This window comes from Idiotropiscis lumnitzeri, chromosome 12, assembly GCF_059441095.1.
Source record: "Idiotropiscis lumnitzeri isolate Australia: NSW breed Sydney's pygmy pipehorse chromosome 12, RoL_Ilum_1.0, whole genome shotgun sequence".
NCBI lineage: Eukaryota > Metazoa > Chordata > Actinopteri > Syngnathiformes > Syngnathidae > Idiotropiscis > Idiotropiscis lumnitzeri.
Window position 1 is genome coordinate 3,542,719 of NC_142402.1, and position 23,386 is coordinate 3,566,104.

Below are 23,386 nucleotides of genomic sequence, written 5' to 3' on the forward strand. Positions count from 1 at the left end.
TCCTAAACAAGTCAGTTAAGTCATAAATTAAAATTAAAACAGTAATGCAAAAAAATCTGTGACTTTATCATGTCAGCTTTTCTCATTTCATTAAACTGATATGCAAACATGTAGACTGCACTTAATCACTGAACTTATCCAAAAAATACATTAATATAAAATACATATAAAAATTAAAACACTTTGACGTACAGTTTGGTAAATGTTGAATGTTCACCATGACATCTTAAATATAAGTACAAAAAATAGCTATAGAGCTAAAAGCAGCTTTACCACTTCCTACTTATCACTTAGTTTCATGTAACATGATTCTGAAGTCATTCACTCAATTTATCATACTGACCATAGGTATCAAAATCCCGCCCTGGAGGGCCTCTTTCCTGAATGCTTTCAATCTCTCCCGGCTGCAACACACCTGATTCAAATGTTAAGTTCACCAGCAAGATCTGAAGAAGCCTTGTAAGTGTCTGGCTCATTTGAATGAGGTGTGTTTCAGCCAAGAGAGATGGAAAACATGCAGGAGAGCAGTCGACCAGAGTTTGACACCTGTCATATAAACGGATAACAAAATAAAACTAATGTGTATAAAATGAAAACTTATCCAATCTTTAGTTAGTCACATCACATACGCTTACTGGTGGGAAAAGTAAGATAATGCCTTTTAATTACGTAATATCTTTCTGTTTCAGTAACAAATAAGTGCATTACCACTCGGTGGCATCTCATCATTAAACATCTTTTCGTCTGTCTTTTAGTAAAAATTTTTAAATATATGGTCAAATTTATCCTTGTGTTTGAGAAATTTTCATAATGCGTTTTAAATTGCCTTGGCTCCAACACACATTGTTATCTCAAATTTGAAAGAGGCGCCGGGCCAGGAACATTCGAATAGTGTTTGGGATAGATTATACTAAAGTGTTGTGTGTCGTGTGCAAACATCATAGCACAGTAAGCATTGGACTGGACATAGCACTGGAGAGGGGAGCCCTCTAATCTCGTTGCACACTTGAGTACAATGACAATAAAGGGATTTCTATTTCTATTCTATTTCTATTTCTAAGCACATGCAAATAAATGCACCACCTGATTTACTAACAGTGTGCACTGAGGACTGTGCCTTTCAAATGTGTAAAATACATCTCATCAGGTAGTATGTTTTCAAGATGCAGTGTTTCAACATCTGTTCATATAAGTCCAATCCTCGTGTTTTACCCCTCAGTAACTCCATGCTCATAGGCTCATCAGTATATTTCCAAATTGTAACATTGTCGGTTTATGTACTTTTTTTATTATTGTGTTTATTTGTGGTAATGAATTTTAATTTAACAATGAAATGTATATTAAATACAAATGCAAACAAGAGATGCATACCAGTTATTTTTGGATGAACCTATTTGAACTTGTTTAAAAATGTACAGAAAGTATTCCCACCTACGGACTTTTGTCAAATGGAAATTCCCTCCGCCGGAAAAAAAACGTATGCATTAAATTTTCTACAACTATATTACATTAACGATCAATTCCTCAACAACGGAAATTCCGATATCCGGAAGCCATAGAGAAGCCCGCAGTAATGCAAACTCTAGCAGTTCCCCACTCCATACAACGGAAAAACTTTGACCGCTCTGCCAAAACGTATAACATGTATAACTTCTTTGGCATGAGTTTTACTGAAATTGTGAAAGATTTAAAATTCATTCCTTTACATTTACGTCTGTAGATCATAGAATGGTAATGACCGTGGATGAGAGAGTTATGCATCTGATTAAGCGAAGCGGGATACAAAGTTAAAAAAAAAAAACAAGGAATCGATTGTGGCTCAGTACGATTCCGTCAATTTATCTGCTCAGAGGAAATTGCTTGCGGCTTGACGGACGAAGTACAGCGGCGTAAATGAACATGTCCTGGAATGCTTTAACTCTTGTCGTGCTAATAACTTCCCGCTAACTGGACCGCTAAAAGTCAGATTAGCAATGCCGTCTTGAGTGGTGAGGGAGGGTAGGTAAAGTTAGAGAGTGAGTGAGTTAAAATACTTGCATGTTCATGCAGATGTTGCGAGCATTGTGACAAGCTTGTGTGTGCGCATGCGTGAGGAAGAGTGCAGTGGCAGCACACTTCACACATGTACCGTAGTCGTTTCCCCCAAAAGGAAATTCTGTTATACGGAAAGATTGGACAATGCAAATATGATTCCGTACTAGAGAATCCCTACTGTATTTCTATTAACGTTTCCCTTTTTTTATTGACTTCCTATGAATTTATCGCAGGATTATTTTAAACCCCCATTAAACTCTAATTTATGAACTGGAATTTCCATTATTCAAGCCGCTTATCTTTTTTACTTTTATTACGGCGTTATTTTTTCATTTTTTTCAATTTGTTTTTTAAACCTCATAAAAAACGATCACATAGTTAAGCCACACTTGTGATCCACACCGGATGCACCCGTGCGGCACGTGCGTGTAGACACTTCTTCATTGGTCTCTTCTTCTGGTCAGCAGGAGGGGCCCCATAATGGGAAGCTGGAAATTTAAAATGGCAACTATTCGGTGACAATCGGAATGTTAGTCCTGATTCTATTTGAGTCTTAATGCCTGAGGTGTATCTGACCAACACGATGGCCTTATGCGTCACCAGCCAATTGGGCTGCAAAGTTTTTATCATTTTTATCTGCCAAAATTAATTTTAACCCATTTGGGGGGTTGGAGACTGTTAATTTAAAACCATGCGTTCAACTATGAAAATGCAGCATGGCCATCATTCAGAACTTCATTTGTATCAGAGTGCTGGAGTACTGTGAAGTGGAAGTGTACATTAAATAATAATAATAATAATAATATTCCCTTTATTAGTCCCACAATGGGGAAATTCGAGATTCGAACCCAGGCCTCCTGGGAAGACTGGGTCCTGAACGCGGCGCCTTAGACCACTCGGCCATCCTGTGCAAGACGACCTTCCCCTCCTGAGCTACAGTGCGTGTGTCGTCTGGCGGCTTACGAGCGGACCCCAGCTCGGTGTGCTCACCCGTGCCGGTGCACATTGGCAGGGGGCCCTGCCTTCCGCTCCTTGGTGGTTGTCCGTTCCAGTCATACGGGAATTGCATCTTTCTGGGGCTGAAGTGGAATAATTGTTTTTCATTGAAATGTGTAAAATTACTTTGGTTGGAAAAAAATTTCAATTGCATGAGTTTTGCAATGAATTAAGTTTGACAGAAGTTTAACTCCATTGCCATTTTCCATCTTAAAAAAAAATGACAAGTTCATAGATTTTCTTGTTTGTAATTAGTTTCTAATGAAACAAACACCCAAGATTGCTGAGTTTATACCCTTTTGCATGCATTCTGTGTGATTAGTTAGATAGCTTAGCCTGTTAATTTTTTTGTGTTTTTTAGGAGGCGTATCAGTTCCAGATAGCATCCCTGGTTGGAGCCCAGCAGCTAGAACACTGCGCAACATTACCAACAATTCTGACATGCAACCGACCATTCGACCTACCAATGTAGCACATGTAAGACATTCTAAAAGTGGAACTTCTTATCTTTTTTATTTTCGTTTGTTTTCCTCATGTGTATAATATTTACAATATTATTACCATGGGACCAATTCTTTTCACAGATTATCCAGAATCTGACAGCAAATCAGGGAAAGCCAATAGAGCATCAAACCAATCAAAGCCATGCTCAGATTCCAAACAGTACCAACCCCCTTCTGTTCAGTCAGTCCAAAATGGCCGGGCAACAACTCACTGCCCAGCAGCAGCAGCAGCAGCAGCAGCAGCAGCAGCAGCAGCAGCAGCAGCAGCAGCAGCAACAACAATTAATGCAGCCGTCCCACCAGACAGTCCAACACCACCACCAACAGTTACCGCAACAAGCGCAACACCCCATAATGCAGCTCCAACAGCAACAACAACAACAGCAACAGCATCAGATGATGCAGCTACATCACCAACATCAACAGCAACAGTCACAAGTTGTACAACAGCAAGGGTTCCCCCAGTTGCCCCAACAGCATCAGTTCCTCCAGCAACAGCAGCAGCAAATGCACCAACAGCAGATGTTCTCACAGCAACAGCAACACAACTTCTCTCAGCAGCAAATGCGGCCTCAGCAGCTCTTACGCCCTGGCCTACAGCAGCTGCAACAGCAGCAAGCTCTGCAACAGCAGCTCCAGCAATTCCAACAGCAGCAACGCATGCAGATATTACAACAACAACAACAACAACAACAACAGCAGCAACAACAAAATCATCAGCAACTACACCAACAGCATCTACAACAGCAACAACAACAGCACTTCCTGCAACAGCAGCAGCAGCAAATCCAGCAGATGCAGCAACAGCAGCTGCAGAATCATCAGCAGCAGGCTATACAGCATCAGAACCAACAGGCCATGCAGCAGCAGGTTCAACAGCAGCAACAGACTCTTCAGCCACAACCACAACAGCCTGCTCATATCTCGCTGTTTGGACATGAGCCAGGTCAAGAAAGTGAGTATATGGGCTTTGCATACAGTACATACACTGACATTTATCTGAATTAAGCATTATCATAACTTCAAACACAACAAAACGGGGAACACATAACACTTGCTAAGTTGCGGAGGGGGTGGTGCTGCCTTTAACCAATTTCTACTGGGCATTTGCACACACTCAGGAGCCAAGTTATCCTTATTGAATAAATGTGCTTGTAAACTGTTTTTTTTTTTTTTGTCATGTCACAGTTCCACAAGACGGCTTTTTGTTGGGATGTGTGTTTGCCATTGCTGACTACCCAGAACAGATAGCAGACAAACAACTGCTGGCCACATGGAAACGGGTAAGACAAGTTTACACCAAAAGAGGCAGTACATAACTCAACAACTCAATCACTGCCTGTCATTTCAGAGCATTTTGTAATATCCAAGACCTACAAGATATTGTGGCCATATATAATACAAGTAAAAGGATAAACTCTCTCCTTTCACCAAGGAAAAACATTTTTTGATTCTCTCTTTTACAGTTTTTTATATTCAACACTAGATAAAACAGTTGGTTGCAAAATATGCACCCATTTCTCCCAGTGAACTCTCAAACTGTGCTCATCTCGTATTTAAAATTAGGTATAAATGTCATCGACTGGTGGTCAGTAAAGTTGTTTCCAAATGTAAATTTAAAGTGGTGTCGCATCAGACATTCCATTCCGCCATCTAATCCGTGTTAAAAAAACTAAACAATAGACAAGTATACTTGTCAATATCAGTGAATGAATGTTCCCAGGGTAATTTCTGGTAATCAGTCTCAGTCGCAACATGTTATGTTAACATTAAATGTAATTATGTTAGCCGGAAACTAGGTTGGCATAATTTGGTGTTTTGTAGCTCTTTTGATGACTTGACCTGACACAAGGTAAAAGACTTGAGACTGTACTTGAGATTACGAGTTTAAAACTCACATCTGGACTTGACTGAGACATGACTTGACAGACTTCTTGTCCATTTACAGTAAATCTCGGTATACGAGTGCATCCTGCGAATGGCACTGTCCTGATTGGAGAAGTAGCCTGTGAGTCAAACCCCTCGCTGCAGAAACGCACGTCTTTTTATTTCAGACAGTGTGGTAACGAGAGTTCTTACTTTAACTATTAATGCGATATAAAACGGCTAAGACCTACTTGACTCAAATTTAGCAATTTTCAGGAGTAAAAAGTGAATGTTTTGTCTATAAGGAATTTGCTAACTTCGTTATTTTTCATGTACAATAAACACCTTTATGAACTCGACTGATAAGTACAGCATATGTGTTGAGGGCTCAGGTAACAACCAATCATGGCTCAGCTTGTGATCGTTAGGTGAGCCATGATTGCTGATTGAGTGATTGACTGTTTACCCAACCCTAACATAAATTCATAACATTAAACATATATCATTTTGGAATTAAACTTTTTCATAATGCTTAGCTACCAGTTTACACATCTATACATTCTGATCTTTTTTTCCATTTTCCTTATCCATTTAGTATGGGCTATGAATTTTTAAGGACATATTCAGCAAAAAAAAAAAAACAAGTTTTATACTTGAGAGATAACGGTATCCAAGAAGTTGCTACTATGATCTGTTGCTGCAATTTAGAGAGAGCACAATAGTCGTAAAACTACCATTTCCCCCCCTCCCTCCAATTCCAGGTGATCCAGGTCTATGGAGGTGCTGTTGACCCTGCCTTGACCAGTCGCTGTACTCACCTGCTTTGTGAGAGTCAGGTCAGCAACATGTATGTCCAGGTAAGGATGTGCGTTGCTGTGTCCGCTTTGTGTATAGAGTACTACATCATTAAACACTGTCTTCTCAAAGCATCGAGTGCCTGTCAGCAAATGTTTTATGCTAACGTATAGAAACAAGACGTGATATGTTAAAGATAAAACATGCTTACCAAGCAGCATGCCAAGCTATTCTCTTTTTTGACACCCTTGGAATTGTGTTGATTTTTGTCCCTCCTCTTAGGCCCTCAGAGAGGGAAAACGCTGTGTGACAGCCCACTGGCTCAACACAGTGCTCAAACGGAAGAGGATGGTGCCTCCTCATCGGACACTTCATCTGCCATTTGCCTTCCCTCCTGGAGCCAAGCCTTGCTCTCAACATGTATGTCCTCCTGCTATAAATATTATTCTGTGTATGGTGATATTTGGGTTATTGCTTGCATTTACATGGCTTTTAAAAACCCAAATACTGCAGAGATTCGTGTTTTGACAGGTTTGTTGACTGCATTTAAAAGTACTCACCAATCTTTCAAGGCCTATGGAATATTGTGTTCAACAGCTATATGAACACAGAACCTGCCAAAAAAAAGATTAAATTCTTCTTTCATTAAAACAAATCTTTCTACATTCTTTCATAACAAGGAGTAGAACATTTACAAGTTTAACCTTTTTCATCTTATGACTCAAAAAAATAGCTTTTTGTGAAAAGATTCATTTCAAGCTTGACTTTGATGTTAATGTTTTTTGCTTTTGTGACATGTCAAACATTTAAACATTGCTTTAACAACAACAAAAGAACAATTTATTTACAACTACAGTCCATACACCTCCGTGCTTGTCTGTGTGCGTTTGTTTTGTTGCCTGTGTGTGGGGACTGGGGGGTATTGGTTTACCCCAATCATAACTATTTATCAGAGGTGGGCGTTTTACAATATTTTGTAATTTTTTTCAAGCCAAACTCAACTGTAATCATTGATTGGTCAGTCCTTCGGTTATTATTATTATTATTATTATTATTATAGTAGTCGGTTAAAAATACGTTGGCCCGTTTCACACACACTTGCTGCTATTTAATTCCAAAAACTCCCCAAAATTTTAATTTAAAGTTTAAAATGGCTGACCCTAATCAGAATCCAGCTGCGCATTATGACCAAGGGTAAATAAAATCCAACCCAAGTAGCGCACTCCAACTACTGCCCTCTTGTTCTTGTTGTTGTTCTTTTTTTTCAACAGATGACAGCTCTTTGGTGCATACCGCTACCTACTGTACAGGAGCATCACAAAGCGTTTCCATATTTAGTCAATGGACGTAACCAGGCCGGCGATCAAACAGACATTTGTAAATAGTTAAAACATTTAACTCATTAAATCACAGCTATTTTCACTGGAGCAACTCCCCTCAATCCCAGCGTTTTTCTGGGTTTTGACTGATTTTCTAAGGCCCACAGAATTTTGTGTTCTAATGCTATCAAAACATAGCACATACCAAAAGAAAGATTAGACTCTCGTCTTTCATAAAAAAAAGTATATTTCTATCTTTTTCCGTTTATTTGCTGATAGTGTTAGAAAATAGCTAAATTTGGTCAAGATTCCCATTCCAGACAAAAAAACGGAGAAAAAGAGCTTTTTGTGAAAACAAACATTTCAAGCACAACCTTGACTTTTACACCGCTACTTTTGTGACAGCTCAAACATCTAAATAATACTTTCGTTCTATAAAATAACAAAAACAATATAACAAAAAGTGTTTTTGATAACAGAATAGCAGTTAATTAGCACAGGAAAAAAATATTGAACTGCTGAAATGTACGAAAGTGCGTGCGTGACAGGGTGTGCATGTGTTTTTGTGTTTGTGTGTGCGTGCGTGTGTGTACAATTACCACACATTTACTTTTACTGTTGCTTTTATTTCTACATCTCTCTCTCTCTCTCTCTCTCTCTCTCTCTCCCCTTCTCTCCTCTCTGCCCCCCCACACGCACACACGTACAAGAATACATACAAGCATGCGGCGTAGTTACATTTATCTCTTCAACTTACTGAAGAAAATAAAATGACCAGCAGCGGTTTTAGCAAAGTTCTGACCGAACCAAATATATTTTTGCATGCATACAACCCCGAGTGACAATACGCAAGTCCACCGATTGTGCAAATGTGTCGCGTTGGGCATGTGCGCGACATATTTTGTCCACACGACCCGTGACATGATCCGTACATGTATTATTAGTATTACTGGCAACGTCATCGTATATTAGGACATACTGATGTGCATAAACGGACTGATGAGCATAACAAAACAAAGCTTTGAATGGGAACTAGCAAGCTATTTAGTATTGACCTGCTTGTTCTGGTGGCTCTGGTGACGATTCTCTGCTGCTTTTAGTCACGTCAGATATTCTTCTGCCAAATCGGGGTCCATATCCGGGCTTCTATTTGTCGACTTCGCTGCGGGGAAACTCCAGCAAAGCTACGCGTGCACCGTGTGGCTGCTTGCTTTTACGAGGACGAAGCGTCATCCTCTCATACAAACAAACACCACTCCCTTTGTCATGCTTATTGGAAGCTTTTATTTTTTAGCCCAAAAGCATTTCTCGAGTCTTCTGCAAATCGGGCGTACGTTTGAGATGGACTGAGAGGTCCATTGGTACATGACCCACTTTGATCAGTGGGTAGTCGTCCGCCAGGTTTCCCCACCTATCATTGAACGTCTGCAAAACGGGCGTCACTGACTGATGGGTCAGTCAGTCTGACGGAATGACCACCTCTGCTATTATACAATTTTTACATTTGGAAAAAATATATATATAATTTGAGTTTGAACTGTATAAAAGTGTTTGTCTCATGCACAACATGTTGGAGCATCTTGTCTGCCTGAATCATCTCTTAACAGTCAACAGGACAGTCAAAGTCCTACTATACTGCAATTCTTTTTCCATCCATCCGGCCTGATGCCAGCCTGTGTGTATTGTAGAAAAATTAACAATTACCACAAACAAGTAATTTTCCAATTACTGCATGTTGTGGCCAAAAGTTTACTTATTTTTTTATTGGGCTGTCAAAATTGGCGTGTAAATGCGCGAATGAGTTGTTTTCTTTTTTTTTTTTTTTAATGAATAGAGTCAAAATATGTGACGCATTTCACGCATGCACAGAATGACCTGCACAATAATCCCATGATCCCACTCAGAAGTGCAGTGAGCACTGCAGCGGACTGTGTCTCTGTGAGCTCAGACAATGTGATTTTGAGGTTGTCAAAGCTCCGTTTATTTAATTTTTTTTTAAAGGGCTCTGATCCCCCTCGCTCACGAATCAGCGGCATACTACAGTCAGCAGGTTACACTAACTGGCGCTGAACTAGTCAGGAAAAAAGTCAAGCTGTCGCCTGTAATCCCAGAATTAATTGTGGCTACTTGAATGCTAGGGCCTGCACCGTAATTTGTCTCGAATGGCGTTAGGACGGAGAGCCAACAGCAATGAATAGGAATGTTGTATTGAAATCAATACGCATCTACACATAAAATAAGACCATGGCTACATTAGCAATTCAGCAGGCGTCTCTAAGACCGCAACACTGAAACAGCTGACGTCAGCCGTGACGAAGAGCTCGATGTCAAACATGTATTAAATATTTATAATCTCATCAATGTTATTTGCTCCATTTTGCTCTACAGAGTACTAAATTACGAGATCTACACAATAATTGGTCTAAAAATTCTACGTTTAACTCATCAATCCATAAGACATACATCTACGTTTTCAAAAACGTAGTCCCCACCTCCCGAAGACGTATTTATACGTCTTTTTTTTTTTTTTTTTTTTTTTATAGCATTAGAACACAATATTCTGTTTGCCTCGCAAAATCAGTCAACATCCAGAAAAACGCTGGAATTGAGGGGTTCCTCTAGTGAAAGTTTCTGGGAATAAATGAGTAAAATGAATTTAGCTTTGCTAAAGGACTGTTTTTCATTGACATAAGTTTGCATTTATATTCAAAGAAAATGTACATAAGTATGGAATTGAAAACATTTCTGGGTTTTTAAAAAATGCATTTTCTTATACTGAATTACAATAATATAAAATTATATTTGATGGCAAGTAGTGCAAGTCTTGCCTTACTCGAACCATTTTTAACAACTTGAAAAAGGATTGCCTCCCTCACAAAATGTCTCTCCTGTCCTTGCATTTTTATAATAGCTTTTATTATTTTTAATGGTATCATGGCATTTTTGTTTGTAAATGTCACTGTATATTACAAAGTAAATTAAAACCGCAACATCTGCCAGAAAAATCGCAATTGAATTTTCTCCTAAAATCATTCAGCCCTAGCAGGCACATAAATGTAAACATGAAAGAAAAGCAGGTTGGCCTTCTATGTCTTGAGGATATAACCTGCTTGTATTTCAAATATCTTGATGATATGGCCTGCTTCTTTTTCTAATCAACCTTTTCTCCTTTAGATTATATCTGTGACTGGTTTTGTGGATGCTGACAGAGATGACTTGAAGTTGATGGCTTACTTGGCTGGTGCCAGATACACCGGGTACCTGTGCCGGAGCAACACTGTCCTTGTTTGCAAAGAGTAAGGAGGAACCCAAAGTTTTGTGTCTGGGGACATAATATGAACAATCCCTTTCATTAATTAGGGTGCATATGTTTTCCTAATGCTTATTAAAGTAATGGTATAGTTTCAAGATTAGTCTCTGTAATGTCTAATCTATGGCTGCACGATTTTGAAAAAAAAGCCTTGTTGCGATTATACAGACCAATATTGCGATTACGATTCGATTCGCGTTTTTTGTATTTTACACGTTAAAATGCTACTGTTTGTAAAATATGTATTAAGGAGTATTAATGACAAGAGCTAAACAGTATGTCAGTCAAGGCTGTAGCGCTGTCTGTCTTTATTGTGCACTTCCGTGACTCGCTGGCACTCAGTACGGCAAGCGAGTCGGACATAAACAATCGCGGACAGTGAACATATCTCACAATACACTATTATTCTTTTCTGCTTCAACTTGCTTTATTTTGTACACTCTTCAACTTTTTCTTTATTCTTGTCTCTCATTTCCTCGCTCTCCACTGCAGCATATCCACTCATCTACGCCACCGCACTCTTCCTCACGCATGCGCGCACAGACCCACGTGTCACACACAAGCTTGTCACAATGCTCGCAAAACTGCGATTGTGAGTCAGTTTAGTTTCAGACAAAGAATTTGCTCAATAATGTAATACAAATCACTAATGACATCATTTGATAAAAAGTACGAGGCGCTCTCTTCTGGCGATTATATTGTACTCGTTTTTTGGGGGCTAGAAAAAGCAGCATATTTACCATTGCTTGTATAGACATGCACGATCACAAGTTACAATGTTGCCATTAGTGCTGAAAAGATGCTCTGAGAGGGAGCTTGTCGCCGGTACGCACAAATACTTGAGAGAGTTTTCCGATGCCAAATTTTTTTCATAACGTGAATGCTACTGTTAGCAATCTTAGCTTAGAACGCGAATGACCGCTAATTATTGCCTCCCCTTCATCTGTTTATTTCGTATCTGTTTGACATGCTTCATACTCAAATCGGTGGTGCTGTTTTAAACGTTGAAATACGTTGGTCGTGTTGCCTCTGGATCTGATGCTTATTTTTTTTTATGCGGTTCATTTTTGTCGAATCTGCCGTACGTCCAAATAATAGACGTCCCGCCCGTCTATAGCACGAGCATCTCCCTCTCCTCATCTACGGTGGCAGAAGTTACTTCCATTACATCCACTTCGGTACACGGAAATCACAGAAAAAAACAGAGGTGCACGCGTAGTGTGTTATTGTTGGACTGCGCTGACTGTAGGCTCCCGAGCGCAGACTAACACGTGTTAGCTAACAACACTGATTGGCCAGCGCCATTAAGACCCGAGCATCGGCAATTCTGGTTGGCTAATTCATCTGTCACTCAAACGACAAAGGTTGGGGGAGAGCAGTAAAAAATACAAAACCTTGCGTTTAGATAATCGCGCAACGTCAAACCTCGATGTCGATTTGATTTCGATTTATCGTGCAGCCCTAGTCTAATCTATCGCTTTGTCATCTCAGTTAAATGCAAAAGTGACATGAAGTGTGGTAAATATGTGACCGTATTGTTGAGCTAAACTGTGAAGTTACTCTTAGCTTCGCAGTTCGCACAATGAGCTTAGCTGCACCTGACTGATTGCAGTCAATATTGTAGTTCTTCTGTCCTGACCTTGTGTGGACCTTAGAACATGGTGTAGACAGCGTGCTAAACAATTTTCCAGTAAAAAACACAAAGAAACCTAATCCAACTTCATGTTTATATAGAAGATTGTTTAGCTCGCTGTCTACACAGTGTTCTCAGTTCCACACATTGTCAAGGCAGAAGAGTCTATGTCTCTTAACTTTGAGTTGCAATTATTTGTTTTGTTGTATTCAGTCCCAATTTTTTCATCATTTTGAATCCAAATGTGCCCGTCTTTGGTGCTACAGTTGCTTAACAAGGCAGCCTCTGTCAGACCTTGTCTCACCACGTAGCCTAATGGTGGCTGGGTTGCAAGGCAAGTTTATTTGAATAGCACATTTCATGTACAAGACAATTCAAAGTGCTTTACATAAAACAATGAAACCATTACAGACATAAATCACAATGAAATTGTCTCAAATAATTTGATTAAAATCATTAAGACCAAATATCAGTAGAGATAAATTAAAACATTGCATCGAGTGGAGATTTAACCGAGAAAATAAACCATTGATTCATGATAATGCTGCAATAAACAATGTTTTCAGCCTTATTTAATTGAAGTGACAGTTTGAGCAGACCTGTATTTCGAGAGTTGTGTCAGGAGCATAGTAACTCAATGCTGCTTTACTTTATTTTGGTTTGGTTCTGGGAACGCACAAGAGACCTGTCACAGATGACCTGAGGGGTCCAGATGGTTCGTAGTGTACTCGTACGTCTTGCACGTATTTTGGTTCAATACCATTTAGAAAATTAGAGACCAGCACTAAGATTTTAAAATAGTGATTTGAGTAGTGATTTGAGATAGGGCTGGGCGATATGACCTAAAATCAATATCGCGGTAAATTGGGCGATTTTACCTCGATAACGATAAATGCACGATAAATTTCCCCTGAGGACCAAAATCAAAATAAATGCAGGAAATGCATATTAACTGTTTTTTATTGATCAACTGGTACACATTACTTTCAGTGAAAAATAAAAGTACAAAAACCATTTGTATAAACATTCCAAACAGCTTGCTTTGGATGATTTGAACAATGTCACAAAGAACAGGAGAAAAAGGGTACCTCTCACAAAATCTCTTTCTGCAAATAGATTGTGCCGAGATGCTGTAATGCCATTTGCAAAGGCCTAGATTTGTGTAAAGGTATCTTGTAAACAATATAAATAATTCCATGTGCAAAGGAGCTAGTCACCTGTAAACAAAATGCTAAATAGAATGGAAAAAAATGTCAATGGAATGCCAGTGCCAAGTAAACAAGTGTGCTTCATCAGGAAAATGCCGTCTCGAGTACGCTGGTGCGCGGTCGCCACTTGTCGTCTATGTGCTGCAGATTCAGGCTCAAACAGGGATGCATGTTATGACTGGACCACAAGTCGAAAGGGGATGCAAAATGCTTCACATATCTTCGCTCCCGTCCCGATGTTGTCAATATCGGGAAGTACGGTTTGCAACAAATATTTTTGTACCTCTTGTCGGCTACTTTCATGAGGCGTTTCAATCCTGTGCGCTCCACTGTAACTAGAGGAGCAATATCTTTAGAGCTATGTGCTCGGCTATCGCGTCCACCTCTGAGACGTTCTCTCGTATGGTGTCGCCTCCGTTATGGGCTGTTGTTACTTGTCCAAACTTGCTCCTCACTTTGAACTTTTAGCACAAGCTCCAAGTCAACAGCATGGTTGTGTTGTGGGTGGTGAAAAAGAAAAGGTTGGACGCGCTGTTTTGGTGCTTACGATGCACTTTGTAGTTCATGTTCTTTTGCCTCAACATCGTCTTTATGGAAGCCAAAACATTTCCAAACGACAGATGTCGAATTTCTTTTCGGGACAAGCGCGGCAGGAACAATTTCAACTAACGTTACTTCGTCTTCAGCCGTGTCAGCCGCTTCTGAATTTGAATCGCCAGCTACGAACGCGTCTTGTTTACATTCTTGTTCAGAAGGGTGGAGTCACGTGACGACACGCGCTGTAGCCGTCTTAAAGGGGCATTAACATCGCCGCAGACAGAAAAGACTTCTTGTTCTTTTTTTTTTTTTTTTTTTTTTTTTTTTTTTTAGACACCGAATTTACTGACATGGAAAAAATGATGTCGGCCATTGTAATATATTTCGGTAACGGTAAATTTTCGGTTTATCGCCCAGCCCTAATTTGAGAACAGGTGTAATGTGGTCCAGTTTCCTGGTGTTCGTAAGTACGTAGGGATTTTGAATCAGCTGCATCTGCCTGATTGATTTTTTTTTTTTGCTCTTTTTTCATTAAGGCCCATAAAGAGACTATTACAGAGTCTAGCCTACAAAAAAATAAAAGCATCAAAAATATTTTTCTGTCTGGTTGAGACAGAAAGCCCATAATTCGATTGATAAATTTCAGGTTGTAAAAGGCAGATTTAGAAATGGCTTTTAAGTGGTTATTAAATTTCAGGTCTGAGTCAATAATCACACCAAGATTGGTGTGGTTTGTTTCAATGAGACTTTTTTTTTTTTTTTTTTTTTTTCAAAAACAAAAGGTATACAGTTAAAAAAAAAGAATGAAAAATATTTAAAATTGTGCACAAAGACAAGTCTTGGACTTCAAATTAATGTCAAGTGTCATGAATGTCAAGTTGAAATCAAGTTGAGGCTTTCAGGTTTGGTCGAGCAAGTAAAAAAATCAGCAACTCGAGTCCGCTTGGCTCCAAGTCATTCGATGCGAATCCCCTCCTTTGGTGCCTGGGCTGTCATTGTTTTTGTTTTTTTTACGTTTTTTTACTTGCTAATACACTACCACCTCAGTGTTTTTAATTTTTCTGTATTATGGGATTCTCTCTAGACCTACTGGGCTCAAGTATGAGAAGGCCAAAGAGTGGAAGATTCCATGTGTAAATGCTCAGTGGATGTGTGATATTCTCCTGGGGAACTTTGAAGCATTAAGACAAATTCAGCACAGCAGATATTCAATTTATACGCATCCTGAGCCTCTGGTGCCAAACCTACAGCTGGTCCAGAACCTGCTTGGTATGTAGTGCTTTGAGGAATCCGTATGCTGTCATTTGCACATAATTGAACATGTTTTGATTTCCAATTTTATGTAGCTCCTTGGAGAACACCAATCAAAGTATCTCAAGAAGCTTTGGTGGTGAGTTTGTTGCAGGCCCTCACTCTTACTTTATTTCTACTAGTACTTGGAAGAGTGTAAATCTGTGAATTGTTAACATTGCAGTCTGATTAAAGACTCATGAGCAATGTTGCCTCTAAACTGCATGCGTAAGCAATTGCGCACTGCTCTCACTCTCTCAGCGCACATGGTGACGATGCTGGCGCGCACCACACACACACACACACACACACCCGCACACATTACACATTACATTTCTACATGCATTCCTTCATTTCCACCGCAGTTAAATCTACAAACAGGACAACACAGGATTCCCACTTCCCTCTCAAATTGAGGAGCGACTTACGGCACACACTCGATTGTTTTACTATAGCTTGAAGCACACACAGACTCACAATCACCACTGACGTGCCGCTGCGGACGACACACAGCTGGGCGTAATTAACGAGCCTCTCAAATGAGGCAGTTTTGCGTGTGTCAGAGGTCAGGTGACTTGGAATTATTTTGTGTTTCATTAGATGGGATAATGTCAAATATTTATGAGTGGATGAAATGGGACCATATTGAAACAGATTCTATTCAGTCTTAATAAATTAGGCTTAAAATTATGTTAGTTTTTTTTATTTTTTTTTTAGTAGGGCTGATTTTATAACAAATCTCTACGGAATGTTTGTTCTAGTTCCGTATGTAGACGGTTTGAATGTTTTCTGATCTAACAGGTGGTTAGTTTGGCCACTTTGTGCATGTCTGATTTTGTGCAGTGTGGTCCAAAGGATGCTCAGGCATTTTGTCGGAATGCTCAGACGCATGGAAAATTAGAGGGAACATTGCTCATGAAGTACAGTTTTTTTTACTTGGCTTGACGTCCTTGATTTCCTTATGCTCTTCTTTGTTTAGAACCTGCAGCTCATCCAGAAACAGAAGCTGGCTGACTCCACTAACCAGCCAGCGAACAAGAAGGCCAAGTCAGTCCTGTAGATCTCACGACTGCCTTTCACACTGACTTCTTTTCATTGAGCCAATGCTGATCTTGTGTGTTACTTGCACAGACTGGAGGAGATCCAGTCCCCCATTAAGAAGCTTCCACCGGAGTCCACTCCAAGAGTTATCTTCACAGGGTTCGAGCCCACGCAGGTTCAGCAATACACAAAGGTATAATAAGGACAAGAGCCCATTTATTTATTTATTAGTGGTAGACCAATATGCTTTTTTCGGCGCCGATATCGATGCCAATTGTTAGTAGTCATGGTGGCCGATAACCGATATTTTAAGTTGATATTCATTGGTTGAAAAAAAAAAGGGGGGGTATAATGGTGTCAACATTTTTAAAAATAAAAACAACAAAACTTTAATTAGTTTAAATGCATTTAAGCACATGTTATTAAACAACTTTAGTGATTTGCAATATGTTAAAGCTTTTTTAGATCTTGGAAAATAAAAAATGTAAAAGTCTAACAAAAACTGCACGGAGCTCCTGGCTCAGCTGCATGTCTTTATAGTTCAATGCAAAAAAACTTCTTAAGTTTACTACAGCAAATAGTTTTCTATTAGTTGTATAGTATTTATTAAAATTTCGGCAAAGTCTATTGTAGTGCGTGTGACTCGAGGTGAAAAAGCAAACAGGCAGCTTACTGCTGATTGGCTGCTACCCACTGCACAAGGAAACAATGTGCTGGCCAATGTGCTTCTGCAGGCAGGGCGACAAGCTGAGCAGAAAGACAGAGAAGTGTGCAGCAGCAAGCCAAAATAAAGCATCTTTTAATATATCGACATAGAAAGTTATAGAAAAGGCTGATGCCGATTATCGGCAAAATGCCAACTATTGGCCTTATAATCGGCCCGCCCGATAATCGGTCTATCAATATTATTTATTTATTTATTTTAAAACTTGTGGGTAAGCAGAAATGTCCTCTTACCTAATATAAACTTCAAGCTTCATGTCGTCTTAATTTTCTGGAATGCAGCTTTTGTAATTGTAATTATTCTAAATTGTCATTACGATCGCATTAAAACCACAAAACTATTGTTCTGGGACTGCATGGAAACATTTAACTTATCCTTCTTCCCTCAGAGGCTGCATGCTTTAGGTGGAGAAGTAGCGGATGACAGTCTGAAGGTGACTCACCTTGTGGCAAGTAAAGTGAAGCGCACTGTCAAATTTCTCGCTGCAATGTCTGTGGTGAAACACATCGTCACACCAGAGTGGCTTGAAGAGAGCTGGAGGAACCAGAAGTTTGTTGGTATGTTTGTGTGGACACAAGCATCGTCCTCAATTGTTATCATATCAAAGTTCACTGACATGATATGGTGTGCTTTTTATAGCTCACTTAGCAGTGTTTTTTTCTACTTTTGTAGTTAACATTAATGTCTCTATTCAGTACTGTACTTGTATCTGTGTTCCAGATGAACAGAGCTACATTCTGAGGGATGCTGAAGCTGAGGTCTTGTTTGGTTTCAGTCTGGAAGAATCTCTAAAGAAAGCCCACTGTGTGCCACTCTTCAAGGTAATATGGACGATAGTCTTGATAAAGGTGCAATACAATAAAATTACAAATAAAGTCCTTGGCTTGTGAAGGACCCGATATGAAATTTTGAGGTTACGAATGGCTTGCGGTCTTAAGAACATGTCAACCCAAAAAAATAACACTTGAGTTAACTGATTTACTTCTTTTTCATTTAATTGTTTTGTATCAATGGCATAGAAGCGTTTTCCTTATAACTATTTATTATAATTGTGAATTTACTACTGTAGTAGTGTTGGTAAGAATAGACTACTGGGCTTTCTGACTTAACTCACCAATGTATGTCAAGGAAACGTAAATCAAGGACCCCTGTGTAGTCAATTTCCAGACTGAATTTTTTGTCGTCTCATTTTATGTATGAGTATGAGTGGCTGTGTTTAGAAACTAAGATGTGTGTTATTTTTCATTTGTGTTAGTTTTCATGGAAGACAAAGCAATAGGAGAAAAATCCCCTTCATCCACAAATGGATTAAATAATGTTTTCAGAAAAGATATTAATCATGTTTGATTTGGGAAACAGCTTAGCATTAAAAATGTACAAAATATCACTTAAGAAAAAACATCTCAAGAAACAACTGTCATTAACTCAAATACTCATTCAAATCAGTAAAATCTCAAAATGCAATTGTGTGTGGTATGTCTTCACAATTATTGATTAAAACATTAAAAAACCCATTTAGCTCAACACCTCTTCTTTATTATGTGCTTTGCTGTCTCTGTTTCTCCTCTTCATCGGATGTAGGGAAAGTACTTTTATCTAACGCCGGGAATGTGCCCCAGCCTCAGCACCATGAAGTCGATCGTGGAAAGTGCTGGAGGGAAGCTGCTAACGAAACAGCCCTCATATAGGAAGATCATGGAACATAAACAGAACAAGGTGAATATGACACTTCTTTCCGCAACCTCTTATAATATCGACTTAAAGCAGTGAAGCCACTATATAAGACTCAGCAACCAAAAGATATCCATCCATCCATTATCCGGGTCGCGGAGGCAGCAGCTTCAGCAGGGAAGCCCAGACTTTCCGCTCCCCAGCCACATCTTTCAGCTCTGCCGGAGGGATGCCCAGGCAGTCCCAGGCCAGCCGGGAGACATAGTCTCTCCAGCGTGTCCTAATCAGATGCCCGAGCCATCTCATCTGGCTCCTCTCAACGTGGAGGAGCAGCGGCTCGACACTGAATTCCTCCCGGATGGCCGAGCTTCTCACCCTATCTCTAAGGGAGAGCCCAGACACCCTGCGGAGGAAACTCATTTCGGCCGCTTGTATCAGAGATCTTATTTTTTCTGTCACGACCTACAGCTTATGACCATAGGTGAGGGTAGGAACGTAGATCGACTGGTAAATCGAGTGCTTCGCCTTTTGGCTCAGCTCCCTCTTCACCACGACAGACCGATACAGCGTCCGGATCACAGCGGACGCTACACCGATCCGCCTGTCGATCTCTCGCTCCATCCTCCCCTCACTCGTAAACAAGACCCCAAGATACTCAAACTCCTCCACTTGGGGCAGGATCTCCCCGACCTGGAGAGGGCACTCCACCCTTTTCCGACTGAGAACCATGGTCTGATCCTCACCCCAACCGCTTCACACTCGGCTGCGAACCGCTCCAGTGAGAGTTGGAGATCACGGCTTGAGGAAGCCAAGAGTACCACATCATCTGCAAAAAGCAGAGATGAAATACTGAGGTCACCAAACCGGATCCCCTCATCACCTGGCTTTCCAATCAATTTATATAGGTTCACAGTCATACCGGCCCTCTGAGGGAAACCACAACTACGATGTAGCCCGTCCCCAAAAATGAGTTTGACACCCCTGCTGTAGAGAGTGTAGAGCTGGCCCACTGTTCCACGGCCAGGACGAAAACCGCACTGCTCCTCCTGGATCTGAGATTCAACCTCCCGACGGACCCGCCTCTCCAGTACCCCTGAGTAGACCTTTCCAGGGAGGCTGAGGGGTGTGATTCCTCTATAATTGGAACACACCCTCCGGTCCCCCTTCTTAAAAAGGGGGACCACGACCCCGGTCTGCCAATCCATAGGCACTGTCCCCGATGTCCACGCAATGTTGTCGAGGCGTGTCAACCATGACAGCCCCAACACATCCAGAGCCTTTCGGAAATCCGGGTGGATCTCATCCACCCCCGGGGCCTTGCCACCGAGGAGCTTATTAACCACCTCGGTTACTTCAGTCCCTGAGATAGGTGAGTTACCACGGAGTCTTCAGGCTCTGCTCCCTCAATGGAAGGCGTGTCGGTAGAATTGAGTAAGTATTCTCACAACGTCCTGAGTCAAGGTCAGCAGCACCCCATCTCCACTATTAACAGTGTTAATGGTGCATTGCTTCCCTCTCCTGAGACGTCGGATGGTGGACCAGAATTTCTTCGAAGCCGTCTGGAAGTCGTTTTCCATAGCCTCACCGAACTCCTCCCACGCCCGAATTTTTGCTTCGGCATCCACCGAAGCCGTATTCCGCTTGGCCAGTCGGTACCTGTCAGCTGCCTCCGGAGTCCCACAGGCCAGAAAGGCCCGATAGGACTCTTTCTTCAGCCTGACAGCATCCCTTACCGCCGGTGTCCACCAGCGAGTTCGGGGGTTGCCGCCACGACAGGTACCGACCACCTTACGTCCACAGCTTCGATCAGCTGCCTCAACAATGGAGGCACGAAACATGGTCCACTCAGACTCAATGTCCCCCACCTCCCCCGGTACATGGGCAAAGTTCTGCCGGAAGTGGGAGTCGAAACTCTTTTTGACAGGGGGTTCTGCCAAGCGTTCCCAGCAGACCCTCACAATACGTTTGGGTCTGCCGGGTCGGATCGGCATCTTCCCGCACAATCGGAGCCAACTCACCACCAGGTGGTGATCAGTTGACAGCTCCGCCCCTCTCTTCACCCGAGTGTCCAAAACATGTGGCCGCAAATCTGATGGCACGACTACACGGTCGATCACCGAACTGCAGCCTAGGGCAGCGGTCGGGAACCTATGGCTCTCGAGCCATATATGGCTCTTCCGGAGACGTCATATGGCTCCCAGACAGTTTGGAGTTGAGGGGGCCAAAAAAAAATTAAATTAAATTAAAAATATATATATATTTTCGAACTGGTTTTAAAACACTAGTGATAATCTTAATAATATTAACTAATTTAAAATTAGTTTTAAAGATACATTTTAAAAGTCAGGGGTGGGTTGCAGCACTTGCAATCCGCCGGTGACCCGAGGATCAGGTCGGGAACCAATCGATCGCAAGTACGTCACGGGTCATTGTCAATGTACGGAAATTAATTTTATCAGAGATAAAATTTCAACCCTTCAACCCGCTCAACCCTTGTAACAGAAAAGATGGCGAAAAGAAAAAAAGACGATGATTACCGTACATTCCAGGCTGCGTGGACAGAGGAATTTGCATTTGTGGAGAGAGCAGTATCCGCAGTATGTCGAATATGCAATGACAAAATTGCATCAATGAAACGCTCATATATAAAGCGGCACTTCGATACGCGTCATGCTTTTTTTGCATTGAAATATCCACCGGGGGACAGCAGGAAAAAGGCATGCGAAGAGCTGCAACGGAAAGTGCAGACGAGCCAGCAGCAACTGCGTGTCTGGACCACGCAAGGTGACGGTAATTCCGCTAGCTTTGCGGGTGCTTTGGCAATAGTGAAGAGTGGAAAGCCGTTCACAGATGGCGAATATGCCAAAACATTTATGCTTGATGTGGCCAATGAACTTTTTGATGACTTTCCAAATAAAGCCAAGATAATCAAAAAAATAAGAGACATGCCACTGTCAGCAAGAACGGTTCACGATCGGAGCATCATGATGGCGAATCAAGTCGAGGAAACACAAATTAAGGACATAAAAAAAAACATGCAGCACCAGAAGTCGCATTAAAAGTAAACCTTTTATTATTTTTATTATTATTATTATTATTATTATTATATGTTTAAAATACTATATGGCTCTCAAAAAATATATATCTAGAAATAATTTGGTTTTATGGCTCTCCAGGTCAAAAAGGTTCCCGACCGCTGGCCTAGGGTGTCCTGGTGCCAAGTGCACATATGGACACCCTTATGTTTGAAAATGGTGTTCGTTATCGACAATCCATGACGAGCACAGAAGTCTAGTAACACAACACCGCTCGGGTTCAGATTGGGGGGTGCCATTCCTCCCAATCACGCCCTTCCAGGTCTCACTGTCATTACCCACGTGAGCATTGAAGTCCCCCAGCAGAACGAGGGAGTCTCCAGGGGGAACGCTCTCCAGCACACCCTCCAAAGACTCCAAAAAGGATGGGTACTCTGAACTGCTGTTTGGTGCATAAGCACAAACAACAGTCAGTACCCGTCCCCCTACCTTGAGGCGGAGGGAGGCTACTCTCTTGTCCACCGGGGTGAACCCCAATGCACAGGCGCCAAGCCGGGGGACAATAAGTATGCCCACACCTGCTCGGCGTCTCTCACCTTGGGCAACTCCAGAGTGGAAGAGTGTCCAACCCCTCTCAAGAGGACTGGTACCAGAGCCCAAGCTGTGTGTGTAGGTGAGCCCGACTATATCTAGTCGGAATTTCTCTGCCTCGCACACCAGCTCAGGCTCCTTCCCCGCCAGAGAGGTGACATTCCATGTCCCAAGAGCTAGTTTCTGTAGCCGGGGATCAGAGCGCCAAGGTCCCTGCCTTTTGCCGCTGCCCGACTCACATGGCACACAACCCCTTTGGCCCCTCCCACAAGTGGTGAACCCCTAGGAAGGGGGACCCCTGTTGCCTTTTTGGGCTGTGCCCGGCCGAGCCCGATGGGTGCAGGCCAGGCGCTCGCCGACGAGCCCCACCTCCAGGCCTGGCTCCAGAGGGGGGCCCCGGTGACCCGCATCCGGGCAAGGGAAAACGTGGTCCAAAAATGTTGTGCTTCATAAGGGGGTGTGGTGAGCCGTGCTTTGTCTGGACCTTCACCTTGGACCTGTTTGCCATGGGTGACCCTACCAGGAGCAAAAGCCTCCGACAACTTAGCTCCTAGGATCATTGGGACACGCAAACCCCTCCACCGCGGTAAGGTGACGGCTCACGGGGTTAAGCAGAATGTATGGTTGGTGGTTCACCTTCTGTTGCATCCGTGAGACACAACATTCGATACAGGAATTGGGCCGACAATACAAGAGTTGGAACATTATCCAATTACAAAGGTGTTTTTTTTTTTTTTTTTTTAGCACCTGACTTATGTGGATTTTTTTTAGGCCAATGTCGATTTTTGGAAGGGAAATATGTTGATTGCCGATTAATTCAAATAATATTTAAT

General features: G+C 41.6%; 1 protein-coding gene across 1 annotated transcript in view; it reads left to right on the forward strand.

Moving 5' to 3' along the window:
* paxip1 (PAX interacting (with transcription-activation domain) protein 1) overlaps positions 1–23,386 on the forward strand; it is a 38,059-nt gene that overhangs the window by 8,483 nt on the left and 6,190 nt on the right. The window contains exons 8-20 of the mRNA XM_088311791.1: positions 3,392–3,507; positions 3,615–4,488; positions 4,722–4,816; positions 6,161–6,256; positions 6,477–6,614; positions 10,688–10,809; positions 15,286–15,470; positions 15,548–15,591; positions 16,471–16,538; positions 16,623–16,725; positions 17,645–17,813; positions 17,977–18,077; positions 18,838–18,972. Of these exons, the coding sequence (XP_088167917.1) occupies positions 3,392–3,507; positions 3,615–4,488; positions 4,722–4,816; positions 6,161–6,256; positions 6,477–6,614; positions 10,688–10,809; positions 15,286–15,470; positions 15,548–15,591; positions 16,471–16,538; positions 16,623–16,725; positions 17,645–17,813; positions 17,977–18,077; positions 18,838–18,972 (2,246 nt within the window). The remainder of the gene's footprint in view (positions 1–3,391; positions 3,508–3,614; positions 4,489–4,721; positions 4,817–6,160; positions 6,257–6,476; positions 6,615–10,687; positions 10,810–15,285; positions 15,471–15,547; positions 15,592–16,470; positions 16,539–16,622; positions 16,726–17,644; positions 17,814–17,976; positions 18,078–18,837; positions 18,973–23,386) is intronic.